The 19,958-nt window shown below is 41.6% G+C and overlaps 1 protein-coding gene across 1 annotated transcript in view; it reads left to right on the top strand.

Moving 5' to 3' along the window:
* The window catches only part of DNAH11 (dynein axonemal heavy chain 11), a 3,642,058-nt gene that overhangs the window by 2,493,693 nt on the left and 1,128,407 nt on the right, over nt 1–19,958 (top strand). The window contains exon 61 of the mRNA XM_078663510.1: nt 16,085–16,267. Within this exon, the coding sequence (XP_078519636.1) occupies nt 16,085–16,267 (183 nt within the window). The remainder of the gene's footprint in view (nt 1–16,084; nt 16,268–19,958) is intronic.

Here is a 19,958-nt window from a genome sequence, read left to right as displayed (position 1 = left end):
CAGCAATCTGTGTGCTCTCTCTATGTTAAAGAACTTTGACAGTCGTTTTGGGGCTAATTCTTTCTGAATCCACTCTTCTAGGAAGAGCTCGTCCAATGGGCCTTCAGCTTGTTTGGGGAAACCCGCGAATCGGAGATTGTTCCTCCTAGATCTCCCTTCGGTGTCTTCTGCTTTTTCATCCAGGTTCACTACTCTATTCTGGAGCGCAATGACGGTGTCCCTGAGGGTATGCAGTTCCATTTGTAGTGCATCTACATTTTCCTCAGTGGCAGTTACCCTATCCGCCACCTTCCTCGGATCACAGCGTAGTAGGTTGGCGTTGATTGTCACTGCATCTATTCTTTGCACCATGTCCTCACGTGTAGACTGAATTGCCTGTAGGACGTCTAGCAATGAGGCGGGGTTCGTTTTAATTCCAAGGGTCTTCATTATCGCCCCCTGTCATGCTTTCCACCTGAGTCACTGAACCCTGTGGTAGGGGCAACATGTAATTAATTATTTTGTTAGCATGCAACTTAGCGCCCTTATCCTTCACCATGATTAGAGCGTGTAAGGTACTTATGTGGTGTCATAATTTTCCTGTCATTGGGTATGAGTCTCTGGGATAAACTTGTGAGACACTCACTTGACCTTTCATCAGGATGACTTTCCGATTAAGTTTCCTGTGTGCTTAATATTTCCATGTACAAAGCTCTTGGTAGACTCCAGGAGTAAGTAGTGTATATTCTACTGCTTGGGGCCATACGGTTTCTAACAGTTCCCTCTATGTGTCGTACAGCTTTTCTAGTCTCTTACTTAGCATCAACACCTGATGTACTCCTTGGCAGTTAGTCACTGTGTTCCTGCCCCCATTGACAAACCTTCGTCCATTGCAAATGACGGCATGATGCATGAACGCTGCCTTTTTTTTTCCTGCATCAGTGACTGGCCACCAAACTGTGTTATTGCTTGTTGTACGGCTGAGCTAGCCCCCCCTGCTACCTTAGTTTAATTTCTCCACTGGGGGCCTTGCTACGGTACAGCTTGTCGATCTTCTGTCTCTAACTAAGCCTCCTCTGTAGCATCCCGAACCCTCTGATCTCTCCAGTTTACAGGGCTTGGGGTTTCTTTGTCTCTGCCTCTTCACTGGCCCCGGACGCAGGACGTGCCACCGCCCAGCACTACGGTAGGTAGCGGTGCAGACCCCTGTTTCCTCAGGTTCTCAGCGGGATCGGTGCCGGCCATCCCCAAATTAATGCGGCTACTCAGGAGCACTGCAGGGCGCAGGCTGGGTGCAGCCCCCCAAGTCCCGGCCACCCTGCTCAGCAATCTTCTTTGCCATCTGTTGGTAGGCCTCAGGCTGCCTTCTCACCTGTTGTTTCCAGGCCTCAGGAGCGAGGTCCAGGGCCCAGACATCCACCTGGCTAACCGCCACATCACGGTCGCCCGAGTCAGCCGACTCGGTTCACCAGCTGTCTCTTGTTCACAGCCGGACACCTCCTCTCCGTATTCTTCACTGCCCGGGAGGAATCGGCCAAGGCAGTTTGCAGTGTCCCGTCCACTCGATCTCCAGGCTTGCTGTCTCTCAGTTTCTGGAATTCGGTGGTCTCCTTACCTTCATGTCTTCTCTGGCTCCAGGTCCCCATCTCCAGGATCTGCTTCTGTGAGACTGATGCAGTCCTGCTATCTCCTGTGCCCTGCTTCCAAGAGTCCTCTCGGCTGCAGGAATTCCAGAGCCTCCTGGCGACTCCCTTAAAGCACGTGGCCTGGCATTGAGTGGCTCATCATTTAGACCACTTCCACATCTGCAGGGCCCCTCAGATCAGGGGATTTTGCCACTCCTGGATTCCACGGATGAGCAGAAATAGTATTGCTTCGTATTGCGTGGGTTAATGGTCAGGATTAAAGGAGAATATTGGCAAAGTATTCTGCTGTTGTGGGGAGCTACGGCAAATACGTCTACTCAGCCATCCAGGCAGGCCACGCCCCATCAAGCCATCACCTTATCTACCACATCAGACCTTGTCACAGATTATGGGTGTGTTGTTTCTAACCTTTTCCTTCTACTCTCTTCAAAAAATGTTATCTTGTTATGATATTCATATTGTTCATCCTCCATTTCAAGATCAGTTCTTGTGGTTTTCACTCCATTGTGATTTTTATTTTTTCTTTGTCTGCAAAATTTGATTGACAATATCAGCAGCATTATGCAACAAAGAGATTGACACTAAAAGTCTCAGGATAGAAATCACTAATCGATTTCCTAAGTTTCCCAACCAGTTTCTAACAGTTGACAATGACTTACGTATGGTTTACCAGGCACCATCTGCTTTTAAGTCTTTCAAGTCCTTGTTTAAGACATTCAAGTCCTTGTTTTAGTCAGTAATGTTTTTAATGTAAACTTCTAAGTCTTTACCCTTATTTGGTATGTAAGTGCATCAATGTTGGACTTTTAACAATTGGCAGACTCTGCCATCCTTTGCCAGAAGGACATCAAGGGCAAGTCAATTTTGAATCACCATCGATCTTATTGATATAATTTCTTCATCTACAACAAAAAAACAGATGTACTGTTAGTGAGTTTATCAAAAATAGTAGACCGCTTTCTTATTTTCTAACAGTTTATGCTACTCCTCCTAAGGGTATTAGAACTCCAAATATATTGCCCTACTATTTCACTTGCACTTCTGTTCATTCTCACATTTGTATCCACTAATTCTTCTTTATTTGCTTAACATGATACATTTCTGAAAAACTATTCCCAAATTACAACTCCATACCATCCTTTTGGCAATTTGTAATGAGCACTCTCCCCACAAATATATTATACTCCAGGGAAAATAGTATCTACACTTTCTAAATATCTTACCCAGTTTTCATGCATTTCAAATGTACGGTTATATTTGCCAAGTCCTACAAAAACAGTATTAATATTTGATTTCTCGCTGTATATACAAAAATTACCTTTGTGTTGCCAGTCTAGAACTAATGAAACCTTTCCATCTTTAATTATTTTTTCTACCTGTGGTAAGCTCCGAACAATTAATTAAGGCAATCCATTACTATTATTTGCTACTTTATCTTGTCTACCTTCCACTAAATTTATAAAATAATTTGTGCTCCACTAATTTGCATGTTAGCTTAGCTCCAAGTGCATGAGCTATGTATAAAGATTTAGTCGGTCAAAATATGTTACTCATAGTTTCAACGGTTGAAGCTTCGAGATGCAGATTTAAATAATTAAGCAGAGGAAGTTCAGAAAAGATCCGATCTTGATTAGAGTAATAATATTGCAATTTGTCAGTACCATGAAATAAGCTAACACACTTCAGGTAAGCTACGGTAAGTTACACCCTCACCAACTGATGAAGGTATTTACATACAATGACTCTCATATCAGCTTCGTTGATGAGTATATTCAGGTAAAACTCTGTCAATTCACTGATTGGTACATCCAGATTAAAATTCAAATCAACCACAAAGTTTGATTCAAGGAGGTTCAGGTGAACTCGTATTGTTAATACAATGCATGTGGAACTCTCTCTCCCACTGATTAGCAGCCAAATAAGTCAGTTCAGGAGATGAGTACCGTTGATTTGGTACCTTAGCATTTTGTGACCTCGCAGCTATTTGCTCATCATCTGTATCACTCTGATCTGATTGTTCAAGACTTTCAGGTATAGTTGGTGGTACTCGCCCTGCGGTCAGACAGCTTCTCAAGATATCACCTCTTTTGGGGCAATATTTTCCGAGTAAGACTTGCTTTCTTACTGCAGTAGGCCCTTCATTGGGATCTGTACCTCTCAAAGTCGACTCTCTTGGCTGTGACCCTTCGGTGCCTACAGTTAACTCTCTCTGACCCCTCCCCTTCCCCCCGGCCAAACAAATGCTGTCCCAGCAGCTTGCTGGTCCCCAACAGCTTGACTAACCTGATCCCTTTGTGCAAGTGTGGCTTGCTTGTACCCAATTCGAGAGACCTCTGCACTTCACAGCAGTATAGTTGGGTAGAATTACCTGGAACGGCCCCCTCCAATGAGGTTCCAAACATGATATGCACTTGTGTTTCTTCATCATTACGCAGTCACCCGGACTGAGATCATGGCACTGCTCCTGGTGGACCATAAGGGCAGCTTCTCCAACGTAGTCAGAAACAGAATGTACCACATCAGTGAAGCCTACAATCCAAGACCATATCATCCATTATGTTGACTAGAGCATTTGTAGAAACAGCTGGCCGCCTCATCTCATGTCCCATGATAACCTAGTAGGGCAACAATTATGTACTTCCAGCTGGAGTACTTCTCAAACTCTTCAACACAAGATGCAATGCATTTGGCCATGTAGAATCGCATACTTTTGCCAATCTGGATTTCTATGTGCTGCTGATCTGCTCCACCAACCCAGAAGCCTCTGGTCGGTAACTGCAATGGAGTTTCTGCTCAACGTGTAGTGCTGCACAGAACATTTTTAGAACTCATTATTAAAATGAGTTCCGCGGTCCGACTCAAGAGAAGCCGGAAATCTGACCCTCTAGATCAATTCCCCGAAAAATAATTTTCCACAGTCAAGCAACCATTTATATGAGAAGGATAGATTTCAACACAGTTTGAAAAAATGCACACAAGACCAATACATGTCTTAATCCATTGCAAAGGGGCATCACTATAAAGTTCATTTGCATCTGGTTGAAAGGACCTGCAGATTTACCAATGTGACTTGTGACAACCTGTGCTTTAACCACACCGGTTAGAAAAGGTGCATCATTGCATCTCTCCCAATATGTGCGGGACATTGTAGTGTCATGCGATTGGTGACAATAAGGTGTCAGGCAACACTGGTCTGCCATCAATGTAAACCCACAAATAGTCTTCCCTCTTGGTACAACCTACTTGCAACCAACTCTGCTGTTCTGCTTCTGCAACCTCATCCTGCAATTTCGGCATCTCTTCCCAGGCATCTAGAGCAGACAACAAGAAATAGCAATCTGTGACATTGGATGTGTATTTCAGTATTTCTTCATTAAAATATGTTCATTCAACGTACAGTACCTTGCCGTCTCATCAGCATAATGGTTGCCAACTGTTACATAGTCAGTACCTTGCAGACGAATGACACATTTCAAAACAGCAATGTGGGCAGGCCATTGTAGGTAATGCAAAAGGCTCCTCACACACTCTCCATTTCTAATAGGAGAACCAGAGGACATCATGAACCCATGCTGTGACCACAATTGCCCAAAGTCACGTACGATTCCAAAGCTATACTGACTATCTGTACAAATTGTAACTGGGGTCTGTTCCGAAATGGTACATGCTCGTGTCAGAGATATGAGCTCTACAACTTGCGCAGAAAACACTCCTTGAAACCATGATGCTTTCACAACACCTCCAACTGTACCCACAGCATAAGCAGCTGTTGGATTTCCTTTGTTGTCTCTGAAACACGAATCATCAACAAACAACACATGTTAAGATTCAGGCAAAGAGTTGTCGGAAATATCAGGTCGCGACTTGGTGCAAAATTCAGTCACATCCAGGCAATCATGCTGGACCTCATCAATCACACTCTCATCTCCAGGCAACCGCATTAAAGTAGATGAATTCAACACTGTACGCCTCTTAAGAGTCACATTCTCTGCATCCACTAAACTTTGCTCAAAAGTAGTGAAACGACTATTGGTCAGGTACTGTGTTCAAGTAAGAGTCAAAAGTATATGCCCTGATTGGGGCAAAAATACTGTCAGTGTTTGATCCATGACAATACTTTCACACTGCTCCAGACTCATATATGTAAATGCAACAGATTTCAAATATCCATGCAACACAGCAGCAACAAGATTAAGTGCTACTGAGAAATAGGTGATAGGCCTGCAATTGCCTCCATGCATTAGAGTCAACACTGAAAAAGTGAAGCCTTCTCTTTTATTGCAAAAAAAACTGTTGTAATCAGGCTTTCCAAAAGCTGGTGCCCTGCAGCTCTTTGAAAACAGTCATGCAACTGTCATCCCCAGGGTACCAGATCAGACACCCATTTGTGCTTCAACCTCTGCAGAGGTTTTGCTTTTAAGGAAAATTTGGGAATTCACTGTTAACAATATCCCCTCATTCCTAAGAACATGCAGACTTCCAATTGGGTAGCTGGAGGATTCATATTAATAATCGCTGAGATTCTTTCCTGTGACTCTTACCTCGCTCCAGTCTCAATGTGATATCCTAAGACAGCACTTCTGTTTTGCAAAACTGGATCATGGTCAGGGATTCTTTATGTCCATTTTGTGCAAGATGGTTCAACAAAGCAATAGTGTCAATTTTGAAAGCTTCCTTTGTAGTTGACACCATCAACAAGTCGTCCATTTACTGCACCAGCACTGATTCAGCATTATCAGAGACCCAAGATTCTTTTTGAGTATCTGATGAAAAATTGAGGAGCTTTCCATATACACTAGTGGGACTATGCACCATGCCAAAACACAACTGAGAAAATAGAAGGCAACATTTTTTTGACTAGCTTCATGCAATGGGGTAGAAAAGAAATACTGGCCCAAATCAATAACTGCTGAAAACCATTCCTCTTCACATTGAATTTGAAATAAAATCACAGCTGGATTCGGTACCACAGGACAACATGGACAAGCAATAGAGATAACCCTTCACAATCCAGCCCAATACGATACTTGCCATTCGGCTTCTGCAAGTCCAGTTACATGAATGTCCCACTATTCCTGCAATAGTATCTGTAGACAAATTGTATTATTGGATTCTTGGGAACTTTGCATTGGGTTTAACTGTAATTCGGACTGGGTCAACACCTTTAATTATTGCGATATCTTTACATGTAGTCCAAGACTTTACGTAGCAATATGCCTCTCAATTCAACGGGTAAATCCTCACTCGTCAGGAGAGGTTACATCCCCACATCTGACCTCTGTTGGGCAAGTTTAAAAACATCCGCATAATTTTTATGAAATTCAATCCCCCTGGGTGTGCAATAAAATGAACAATTTAGATTACATAGTAGATCACGTCAAAACAGATTTACTGGACTTGTGTCATACACAACACACCGCTATCAAGCCTTGAAGGATCCTATATTAACTGTAACTGGTTCACAAATTGGCATAGACAACTTTTTACTTGTCACTCTTATAGCTTGGAGACTATTTGTTTTCGAGCAGGGTAAGTTTGGAAACTCTGTTGTTCTTACAGTAGAACAGGCAGCACCAGTGTAGACAAGGAATGAGATAGGATTCCCATCCACTTCTCCATCCACATAAGGACCACTCTGGTCTACCTCTAAGGCTGTGGCAAGCATGCAATCCTCTACCCCGCCCCCCTCAGGCCCCATCAGGCTAATGGGTCCTAATCACTGTCCTCAAATTGGATCAAAAACTGCTGTGCTGCATTCTGATTCTGGAAGGAATGTCTATTCATCTGCTGATTTTGATTCACAATGTATCCTTGTACCTGAACATTCTTTAATGGTATTCAAGCTTGGGGCATTTGCATTTGCTGTGATACATTAGAATTCTGTATTCTCTGTCCTTGGATCTGTGGAGTCTTTCCCATGTTAGTCCCTTGAAACTGTGCATACTCTACATTCTGCATCTGATTCGCTGCATTATTCATAAAAGACTTAACACTTGCATCTCCAATGTCCAAACTTTCCAAAAGCATGACATGGATTTGTCTTCTTCAAAAGCAACACATCAATACCAGATCTAGGATTTACCGGATTACCACGACCTCTATCTTGGGACGGAAAATTCTGCTGTTGAAAAAAATTAACACCCTGCATCGTCAGAGCTTGATTATAACCTCCCTGTACCTGAATTGTATTATCAAAACCCATCTGTTTTTGACCTTTTTGCATTGCTCTTATCTGGGCAATCATTAATTTCTCCTTGAGCTTCTTGTGCTCTGTCTCAATTTCGTTATCACAATATTTGGCATAACGTAAAATCTCATCCAGTGTTTTGCTCTGCCAGCAAAGTAATTGCTGTCAGATCATGTTCGAAATCTCAGGTCTTAAACCAAACACAAACCTGTAAACAAAATGTCCCACATCATTATCTGCGGCAATGTCCAATCCACTATACTGCTTGAAAGCCTGTACTAATCTCTTGTAAAATGCATGTACTGATTCTTTGAGTTGTTTGGTCGTCCTGTCAATCTGCAACCAATTTAGTGGAAATTTTTGTCTTCAGTTGATTTATTACCTTCTGGTATTTCCTTATTACCACTGGAGATGGTGCTCCTGTTCTAGTATTCCTTTCTGGTTCTTACTCAAGCCATGCCACAGTAACCTTGCATTTTGCCCGTAAATCTCCTGAAACTACAATTTCAAAAAGAGTATTCAAATCAGTACACAAAACCTTTGAAATCTTCACAAATAATAAAATTTCTCTGTACTATTCCATAGAGTTTCCTCTCAATTTTGGGAAATTGCTTTTAAATGACATAACATCAGTTCTTGTCCAGGGTACATAAGCATAGCCTCCTCCAGAGACTTCTCTCATATGGAGCATTTGTACTTTCTCTACTCCACCTTCAAAAACATCAGGTCGTCACTGCACTCTACCTCGCTTTGTTTCCGTCTTTTTCGATCATCTACCTTCACACTTTTCTCTTTCCTCTCATTTTCTGATTAATACTATTAGCTCTTTTATCTGCACTTTCTTTCCTGGTGCCCTCAAGTTCACAATGTCTTTGTCAGTAATATCTAACCTGTATGATTTTTGAACAATGTTTGAATTTTGAATATCTATACCATATTTCTGTGCCGATTCTACCAATCTTTCATGTGTCAAATTTGCTCACTGTGTAACCTTTTTACAGGGAAACAATTGTTCCTTCCCCTGGTCTTGAAGGGCTAAGAGTTCCCTTGATCCTTTCTTCTAATTCAACTTTTAATCTGCTCATATGCATGGCTGCTCTATTTTTCTAAACAGATTTTTGGGCCATACTTCAACCTGAAACCAAACTTAGGTGCTGAACTAGAAATTTAAGTTTGTAGTTGAACTGAATTCATAACTGAAACTGGAAGTGAAGCTGCAACTATCGCTGGCTCCTGATTATTCAGAGTACTATATCCTTTAAGCCATTCTTGAGAAGTAGGCCCTGACTGCTCTCTTATATTATTAAATCTAAGCTTCCATCATTCAATTTTGCATTCATTCCATATTGTACATTTAGTGCGGATGTATCTGGAACTGAAATACCCATTGACACAATCATGTCAGAAGCTTGATAATTCATTTCAGGAGGTCCACTCTGTTTTAGGCAATAAAAAGGTGAAAACCTCTGCACAATTCTTTGTGTTGGATCAAATTGTGTTTGATTTGGGACAACATTCAGATCTGCAGCATTATTAGTTTGAGTTGGAATCATATGTGTATGAAGCAGTGATCTTGCTGTCTGTTCTGAAGAACTGCCCCACACTGCATTTTCTCCAGTAGGTACAGTCACATTGTAAACTGTATTTACTTGTAATCCAGGCCTGTAAAGGGGCGCAACAGATCCAATAGTAATGGGAACAGGCAAAGAGTCTGGAGTAGTTGAATCAATTAAGTTCATAGGAGCTAACATTTCTGTTCTCCCACTCACAGAAGAAAATAGCAGCAATTCCTTTGGCGATTCAGGCCTAATGGGAGCATTAGGTTTGTCAACTATACTAGCATGTGTCAAGTCTCCACGCTGTGTCTCATTGTAAAGTGGTGGATGATTCATCAATAAATCACTCAAACTTTCATCATCTATATCATTCCCCTCTCCTCCCTTCCCTGAATCAATTTTGTCTGTCTTTAAATGCTTCTTTTTCTCTCTTCTCTTGCCCTTAGAATCTTCCTCAAACTCTAGCACCGGATACAATCATGTTCTGTGTCTTGCATCTGCTCTCCACATTTTCTGTTGAGCATCCAATCTAGCTTCTGCTAATGGTCCATAGTTTTCCTGTACCTCCCTTGGTATTACTCTTTGTCTTTCTGATGGGCAATATGTTTCCTTGCATGTAAAGCTTCAGTTACAGTGGCTCTACAGGGATCATTTGTTTCATACATTCTTTTCTTTAAATATTCTAAAATCCTCTAATTAAATGTTCCATAATGAGAGATCCGTATGTCTCATCTTACTCAGTACATTTATGCCAAAACATGAGCCACACAAACAAATGATGGATGGTATGTTGAACAAATCAAACATTCTCCCCTAGTCAAGAGATCTGGGTTAAATCCATCATTCATTTGCTCACCATGCCACCACAGTTTGTTCCCAGCCATATTCAAATCAGTCTTGATCCAGCTCCTCATGGGAACAGTGTATCCCAAACTGTCAAGCAAGGTTCTCCTTGAACCAGAAACAAGTATCCTGGGACTAGTTTCTGGGTATTACTCCTCATCAGCCAGGCTAGCTTGAATCCAATGGCACAGTGAGCAAGGGGCTGCGTCTGGGCATACCCATCCCACTTAGGGCAAAAAAAGATATGCAAACAATTGATGGAAGGAATGCTAAACAAATCAAACATCCACCCCCAGTGAGAAATCTGGCTTAAATCCATTGTTCTTTTGCTCACCATGTCTCCCCAGTTTGGATCCAGCCATATGCTTATCAATCTTGATCCTGCTTCTCATGGTAACAGTCTAGCCCGAGCTGCCAAGCCAGGTCCTCATTGAACCTGAAACAAGGATCCTGGGAACAGTTTCAGGGCATCAAACCTCATCAGCCAGGCTAGCTTGAAACAAGTGGCTCAGCAAGCAAGAGACCCATATCTGGGCATTCCGATCCCACTTAGGGCGAAAAATGCTATGTAAACAAATGATGAACGGAATGCTGAACTCAAACCACATACATGGATTTAAACCTTTGTCCATTATGAAAGTGTATCCTGGCGTACCCTCAGGGGTTGCTTTTACCTTTGCTTTGGCAGATATGGTTGCATCTTTCTTTACTAATTTCTGCAAAGACTTGAGAAAATTCATTTGTATTCCATTCTGTATTAACAAATGATTTCTGTAAATCCAGGAAATTTAGTCAACCAATCCCAGTGTGGGTTTACAACAATCACAGCACAGCACACGGTGACAACAATCTCGCTTCTCGCAGCAACTCCCCCTCCATCACAATCTTCTCTTGCGTGTTTTTCTCTAAGCAAAATTACAATGCAATGCAAATAACAAATAAAATTGTCTGCTCCGCTAAAAGTTATTCACTCTCACAAGGTAAGTAAACTTTTCTATACTCGTGCACTTCAAATTAAACCTCAACTGCCAGGATTTCACCCCTAATTGATATAGTTATTCCTTGTGCACCTGAGATCAACCATACTAGCCGTTTACCACTAACACACAAAGAGAACCCTTACCAAGGTGTTGTCGATGATGACTCACGACCAACACCACAAAACAGCTAGCAACTTACTTAGTGTCTTCTACACTGAGGCAACCGTAGGTAAATATCAAGAGATCTTAGGCCAAGACGGACCCGTTTATAACTTCAGCTTTGCACAAAGTGCCACAACCATAGATGAACTTTAACCATGTAGACTTTAACTACTTTAATCCGCTCAACAACATACAGGCATTTCAAAAACTTCAATCTTAAGCAAAAGTGATAGCAATCAATCAATCAATCAGTGACACTTATAAAGCGCGCTACATACCCGTAGGGTCTCAAGGCGCTGGGGGGGGGGGGGGGTGCCGCTACTGCTCGAACAGCCAGGTCTTCAGCTTCTTCCTGAAGGAGAGGTGGTCTTGGGTCAGGCGCAGGTCGGACGGGAGGGAGTTCCAGGTCTTGGCGGCCAGGTAGGAGAAGGACCTTCCTCCTGTAGTCGCTCTTCGGATGCGGGGGACGGCGTGGTTGGCTGATCGGAGGTGGCGTTTGGGAGCGTAGAAGTTGACTCGGCTGTTGAGGTAGCTCGGGCCTTGGTCGTGTAGGGCTTTGTGTGCGTGGGTGAGGAGGCGGAAGGTGATTCTCTTGTTGACGGGGAGCCAGTGAAGGTCTCTCAGATGTCCGGAGATGTGGCTGGATCGTGGGATGTCGAGGATGAGTCTGGCTGAGGCGTTTTGGATGCACCTCCCTGTTAATACACTCCTTTGCTGTTACTCGTTGACTCTATCCAGAGATCTACACCATCAGCACTCCATTAATCCTTCTTTTTGAAGAACAGAAAATTGAGGACTCCTTGGTCTTGGGCAAAAGATCATCGGGTGAATCTTTCTCCGTTGATAGGAAGTAGCCAAAACACCACGTTAGCTGTCCAAAGAGGACCATTAATTGACAGCTAACTCAAAATTTGAGACCAGGTTTAAGTACATCCCTCCAAAGAACATGCTGTAGAAATAAAGCATAACAACGGGAAGACCCAACCTCCTGATGAACTTAAGTCAGACTAGACTTATGCAGACCAAAAGCTCCACAACAGCAGCACAGCGCAAGAGAAGTGATACTTGATGTTCTGACTGAGCTCGCTGATTCTCCCTACAATGCATTTAAGTCATGAGTAACATAGCACAGTTTAAATTGAAGACCCAACAAGACTCAATTATAGACTTATACAGATATTAAACCATTTTGGTTATTGTAATAAATATTCAAAATCCAAAGCAATAATCAATCTTTTGAGAATTTCAGTTAAGAATATTACAGCTTGCATTAAAGCGCCAAACATTTTTGCAAGGCTTTATCGGATGGTTATTATAAAAATCAGTTTACAGCATTACAGGGTCCCATTACCATTAAAGGCAGAAGGATAGTTTGTCTAACAGCTCAAATCCTACGTAGAAGGAGAAAGGGTTCAGATTTAAAGTCCATTATGGGCGAGTTCATTAGCACAAAGCAAAAGAAATGTAAAAAAAATGAAATAGTTCAGCAAAGAAGATTTGAGTCCATCGGCTACCGACTGTAGCCTCAGCAAATCAATCCAAAAGTAAAAGGATAGTTCTTAGTAATCAATAAAAATCAATAGACATAGCATCCTCCCGCAAGGGGAAAAGAAAAATTATTGTGTTATGTAAAAAAGAAATCCAAAGTATCAGACTCTAGTAACAGCTGAAATCATGTTCCCACAGGAATAATTAACAGTGAACTTTAAAGAAACATTTAGGAACGTCGAAAGTTGCACATGTACTGAAAAAAAGCAGCATTTCACTAGTTGTAAAGGAAACATTGTATTAAGCCAGGGGAAAGGTCAGCAATAGAGAAAAAGCATATTCGAAATATCCTTTAAGTTGGCATTACACAATTTTAATTAAATACAATCTAAATTAATATACAATGTAGCATAATAAAATCAATTTAAATGGGGAATATGTAGAGCTTTCACCAGACATTATTATATGAAAATGTTAGAAATACCCTACTAGCACAATATTCTCAATATTCAGATAAGTACATCGTTTTCTAAATTCATATTACAAAATGTGTTTTCCACTTTTCATAAACTATAGAATTTCTAGTATTATGAAAAATTTCAAAACCGTACCTATTTTCTACACATTTTGGCACAGACTCTTCTAAATTGTGCATTCTAACAGAATGCATTTGAAACACAAGACTACTTTATTAATAGCACAATTTCCATCAGTAAATACTAATAAACATGTTCACAAGAAATTCTCATTAGTACAACTCATATATATGTATTAGTGTTACTTTGTATTAATGTTTTCATCATCCTTCATGGTAAAGCATGCCTTTATGGTGCTTATACTACACTTGTCTCCGTTTCATGTGTCACTGTGTCTAACATGTGTAAAGTGTACTTTCAGCTTTTTGCGTCTTTAATCTGTAAATGTGTTGTGTATTACGCTTTTTGAAATGTGTCAAAGATTTTAGAGATTTGGAGGATTTACAGAAGGCATTGGACTTTCCCATCCAATTCGAAACAACCCAGCTTGCTACAGGCCCAGTTCCCTCCTGGACTAAAGTGGCAGGCCGATTAGTTCTTCAACGATTACAGGACTGGGCCACTGAAAACCATATAATATCTAATTTACAATATGGGTTCCGTGAGGGTCTGGGAACCGTAGAGCAAGCATTAAACCTCTCCCTGTTAATGGGAAAATATGTTGGTGCAAAGAGTGGTCATTTACACCTGGCCTATGTACATTTGTCCGCAGCGTTTGACTGTGTCTCCCATTCAAAGCTGTGGTCAATCCTTCTGAAAATGGGTGTACACCCCCCGTTGGTTTCCTTCATACAAGAACTATACTCGGAGGCTTCAGCCAGAGTTAGATATGGCCTTGGAGGGAACTTACCGACTCATTCCCCGTGGCAAAGGGGGCCAGACAGGGTTGTGTCCTGGCTCCCTTCCTTTTTAATCTTTATACCAACGGTTTAGAACCTGCAATGTTGGAAGGGAGTCAGGACCTGCCCGCAATCGATCGCCGTCCAATACCTGCGTTACTTTACGCGAATGACGTGGTGATCATGGCTAGAACACCACTTCAATTACAGTATCTCCTCGACAGATACTGCCACTTTATGGCAAGTTTAGACCTTATGGTTAATATTAAGAAAACCTATGTAGTGCATACAGGCAAAAGCGCAAAAAAGACAAAAGCTATTTTTATTGATAAAATCAAACTGGAATGTACCAACACCTATCCATATCTGGGAATTCTAACTGACAAAAAGTCTTGCTGGCAACAAGCTATCTCGGCAAGGAAGCTACTATTTCTTAGAGCTACCACGGCTCTGGTAGCATTTGCCCAAAAGTTATGGAAGCGCCCTCCCCAAGAAATGATCAAAATATATCAGGCGAAATGCCTCAGCGTAGCAACATACGGCGCTGGGGTCTGGGGTCATGTTGCTGTAGATTCCCTTCAGAAGGTAGAGAACGGCTTTATAAGATACTTGCTGGCAGTCCCACAGAGCTCACCGACCTTTGGTTGCCACATTGAATTAGGCTTGGATTACATAACAGATATTATTAGCATCCAGCCAATTCTCTTATGGCATCGTGTTTGGCAAACAGAACACTGCAAATTGACACGTTCCCTGATTACTGACTGTCTTGGGTTGGATAAGTGGAACAATATCCCGTGGTTGGTTTATGTGCGTAATTTTCTGAAAGACCTAAATTTAGCACCTTATTTTTCCCATCCAACAACTATCATAGAAATAACAAGGAAAAACTTAAAAACTTTATGCCTATCCCACCTGCGAGAGCTACGACTAACCCAAGAAATCAGTAAAATTTCCAATCGCCAGATCTTAGCCATCCAGATCGCTTCTGGGGTGCAACCGTATTTACAGTATAATCTGAATAGCTATGAGAAATACCTACTGACCCGGTTTCGTTTTAACATCTACCATCGTTTGATAACTTTCCCGAAGCAGAGCGACTGGTCCAATAATCTTCCACTGTGTCCCTGCGATGAAATTTCAGAACAATCTTCATTGCATATAGTATTTTTCTGCAGTTACTATGAGTTTCCACGAAGGAGATGGATTATTCCCTTGCTGAAACTCTTGGGCTTGCGATGTTGTCGTCCCGCGTTCCTTGCACTACAATTCCATGATACTGAACTTTGTGCCAAATCAATTGCTTGTTTTTTGAAGGCCTGTATCAAATATGGTCATAACTATGATTAATTCTCGACGCACTAGCACTTTGAGTAGCCTGTAACCCTACGAACTATGAACTCTTTGCATTGTACAAAGGTTTGTATTTATAATTGATTCCGCCCTCTTTTTAATGTATTATATCATGAAATGTTTTCTTTATGTGCTTTTGTGGTTTCCTAAAAAAGTATGGCAACCGAATAAAGATTATTGAAATGAAAAAATGACTCGTCCACTGTAAAAACAAATGGTCTGCCAGTTTTCAACATGCTGTATTCCATTACTTGGTGCATCCCATTTATATGTAAGCTAAAAGTATCACTTAGAGAATGCTAGTTAGACGGCCGAGAAAGAGGGAGGCATTTTTTCCCAGTGGTTACGAAAGGGAGGTCTACTGGTTCCCATGCCTCTCATGGTAATTACTTGACTGCATGCCTTTTACAAACTTAACATTTGGCCTGCTTAAATTGCTCGGATGGAATCCTCCTTCACTCCTGATGTATGGTCAGGATTTCAAAGTAGATAACATGGATATTTCCTCTTTCCAGATTGATGACTTTTTACAAGCGTTGCTCACCTACGACAAAGAGCATATTCATGAAAACTGCCTAAAATCCATCAAAGAGCTGTACCTGAGAGACCCAGAGTTTAGCCCTGACCTGGTTCGCACTAAGTCTTTTGCTGCTGCAGGCCTCTGCGCATGGGTGATCAACATCATTAATTTCTACGAGGTATGTTGAGTCTTGTTCCACCGTGTAATTCTTTAGAGCCTCATGAAGCGCACATTGTTAAAACTCTCTGGCGGAATCTTGCAAAAAATGTGAGTAACCAAATAACAGAATGCATATATTCCTATTATGTTGCCGACATAGAAGATGCTTTGTTTTGGAAAGATCAAATAACTCACTACAGACCTCATGAATAAAGGTGCTTTGCGGTCGCAAAGCCTGGTGAGTTTAAAACAACACAAGACTTTCGACCACGAAAAACCTTTTCACAATGTATCAGAGCCCTTTTACATACAAGAACATTTGCAAAGAGGAGGATGTATGAAACTGGCATTCCCCCTGGCAGTTATGTAGGAGTACAATGAAGATGAGGTAGGCAAGATATTATACTGCTCTGCGTATATTCCCCAAAACATGCGATTTTAGAAAAAAAAGGAAAAGTGCTATTAGAAACTGGCACTCCTCTACATATAATTGGTGAAGACTTCAACAACGTCATACTTTCAGATCACTACCCCTGCATCAGGCGCAGCACCTGCAATACACATGGCAAATTTTACATGGGAAATGGGGATCACAAACACCTAGATACTGAAACATCCTGGGAACCGGAAATAGTCATACTATTTGGGAGCGTACAGTGTATTCTCAAGATTTGGCTATATATTCATCGAGAATGGTGAGATCCCATCAACAGATTTTCTTGCACGACAGATCTCGGACCACTCCCCACTAATTGTCAAAATGGGCAAAGTACCGGGTCCCAATTGATTACTGACAGAACTTTATAAAAGACTGTCTTTGATACTGAGTCAACACTTCTGATAAATGTAGCAGGAATCTGGAGGCCAGAAGGCACTACCTCCAGACTTCAAACATGCACATATGACAGTAACATATAAGAAAGGGTAACAAAAAAGCAAATTTTGATCATACTGACCAATCCCACTGCTTATTGTAAAGACCAACCTTTTGGTAACAATTCTCGCCTCAAGATTGCAGGCGGTGATTACTTCACTTATCCATAAAGATCAATTGGGCCTTATTGCACAACCATCCACAACACTCAATCTTATAATTGTGTGTATACACACACACACACACACACACACCAACCAACCAATTATTAGATGCTGAAAAGATTTTCAATGTGCTAGAAGGGCCCTTTCTGACACTTCTACGATTTTGGTTTTGAGAAAGATTCTGCTGCTACGTGACCCTCGTATACAATAGTCCCACTGCAGTTGTTAAAGTAAATAATTTGATTTCAAACAGCATCTACTTGGAGTAAGAAACTAAACAGAAGCACCCACTGTGCTTGCTCCATTTTGCTATAAGCATAGAACCCCTGGTCTGGTCTGCTGGGTGAAAGCACAGGAAAACATTAGGGGATTTCAGGGGGATGTAAGTTTGGCAAAGGAAACAATTTCACTATATACAGATGATATCCTGCTCTATGTTATGGACCCGGCAGGCGCAATCCCTAGGATATTCCAGCTGTTTGTGGAATATGGCACTTACTAGATTTATCGGTGGCCTTCAATACCATCCCTCACAACCGACTCCTGTTGAGGCTCCAGGAATCCGGTTTCGGCGGGATGGTACTCAAGTGATTTGCCTCTTTTCTGACAGACCACCAACAAACAGTTTGGGCCCTGCTTTTTTCGGCTCCCTTTCCCATTAAAGGTGGGAGTCCCACAGGGCTCTATTCTCAGCTCTACACTGTTTAATATTTACATGTCTCCTCTAGCAAATCTGGCTGAGACCCATGGCGCAAAGATAGTGTTGTACGCTGACAACACTCAACTGCTCTTTTCCTGTGACAGGGACGCAGACTTCAGAGGCGAAGAGATCAACTCCTGCTTATCGGAGGTGTTTGCCTGGCTCCAGCTAAATCAATTGAAACGCAATTCCGAAAAATCTGAAATTATACTTTTCGGCCTGCCCCCCAATAATTTGTATATTAAACAGAAACAATGGCTAGACAGGTTACATTTTTTCAGTTTTTTATCACACCTAGTCAAAAAGTTCTAGGTGGTGCGACTGTTTTATTTTAGACTTTTTTTCTTTTTTTGAAAAAACTTTATACATTAACTTTCATATGTCACCAAAGGGACAGTCATCAGACAATAATAAACATATAGAGAAAATAAAACATGAATATATACACAAAACTAATACTGTGCTTTACAATATACACATTTATACAATGCCTCCAATTATTATTACTAAGGCACCAGTCCTTCAAATTAAATGCGAATAGACAGGCGGACAGTACAGTTCATTGACAGTGCCTGCCTGTCTTACTAAGCCAGGGACTAGATTGCTGCCAAGGGTCACACTACTAGAGGTAGAGATGTGATAGTTTTTTTGTAACCCTAGAGGCACCCTTCTTTTTTTTCCCAGGCTAGGGGTCAACGCGTTTTGAACAACCGTGCAGTTTAGGGGTTCTCCTCAGGACACGACTGGAGGTGGCCATAACTGTAAAGGATAATAATGGGATTAGGTGTCAGTGTTAACAGTCTTATTGACAATTTTCCTAAACTCTCAGACTCTTCTATAAGTACTAATAGATTCCTGTGTGTAGCATCACAGACCACTGTTGTACGGAGTTGCCAACCGAATGTAAGGATTTCTGTGAACAGACGGATAGAAAGGCGCAATCAAATAATGCAGGAAGTCTCAGCATTGGTCAATGATGCGAAGGTAAAAGGAATACTGGGCCCTAAAGAAGCAGAATATCTGGTTAAAAAATATCCCAGAGTCCCTCATCTATACTTTCTTCCGAAAGTCCATAAAGATGCCACGACACCGCTAGGACGGCCCATCGTGTCAGGGTGTGATTCAGTTCTTGAGCCAGTATCCAAGTTCGTAGATGTCTTTTTGAAACCATTGGTGGTGGAGGATCCGTCATACTTGCGTGACACGATGGATTTTATTAACAAGGTCGAAGGATTGCAATTTGACTCAATGACTCAACTGATGGTGACGATGGACGTTGCGTCATTATATACGCAGATCCCCCAACAAGATGGATTGGATGTACTGGAGATTTACCTGGAAAAAAGACCCCGCCCCCTCCGAGTACCAACTGACTTGATTGTCGCTTTTGCATCATTGGCTTTAAAAAGGAATTTATTCCGTTTGAAGATGAACTGTTCCTACAGGTGAAAGGCTCAGCGATGGGATGCCCCTTCGCGCCCGAAATGGCAATCCTGTATATGGCACAATATGAAGAAAAATTTGTATATAACAACAATCCGTATCAAGTATATATCCAGCAGTGGCTGAGATATATAGACGATGTGTGGTGCATCTGGAATGGAACTTCACAGCTGTTGGAGGAATTCCATGGTTGCTTAAATAATCGGAGCCCGGACATCAAGTTCAGCTTAACCTATAATGACAATTCTCTTTCATTCCTGGATGTAGAAATCAAGGCCACACCAGATGGACTGAGGTCTTCTCTGTTTCAGTAGAAAACCGACAAAAATAATGCTTTACATTTCAAGAGCTACCATCCAAGGAGTCTTAAAAATAACCTCCCCTATGGACAATTCCTTAGGGTGAGACGGAATTGCTCGGGACTTCAAGACTTTGAAATTCATGGACAAGCATTGGTAAAAAAACTACAAGAAAGAGGCTACCCTCGTAAGCTCTTGAGACACTCTATGAAGAGAGCCAGATGGACGCC

Source organism: Lissotriton helveticus, chromosome 10 (assembly GCF_964261635.1).
Source record: "Lissotriton helveticus chromosome 10, aLisHel1.1, whole genome shotgun sequence".
Lineage (NCBI taxonomy): Eukaryota > Metazoa > Chordata > Amphibia > Caudata > Salamandridae > Lissotriton > Lissotriton helveticus.
The sequence above is the reverse complement of the archived record's forward strand: the minus strand, read 5'-3'. Positions and strand labels throughout refer to the sequence as shown.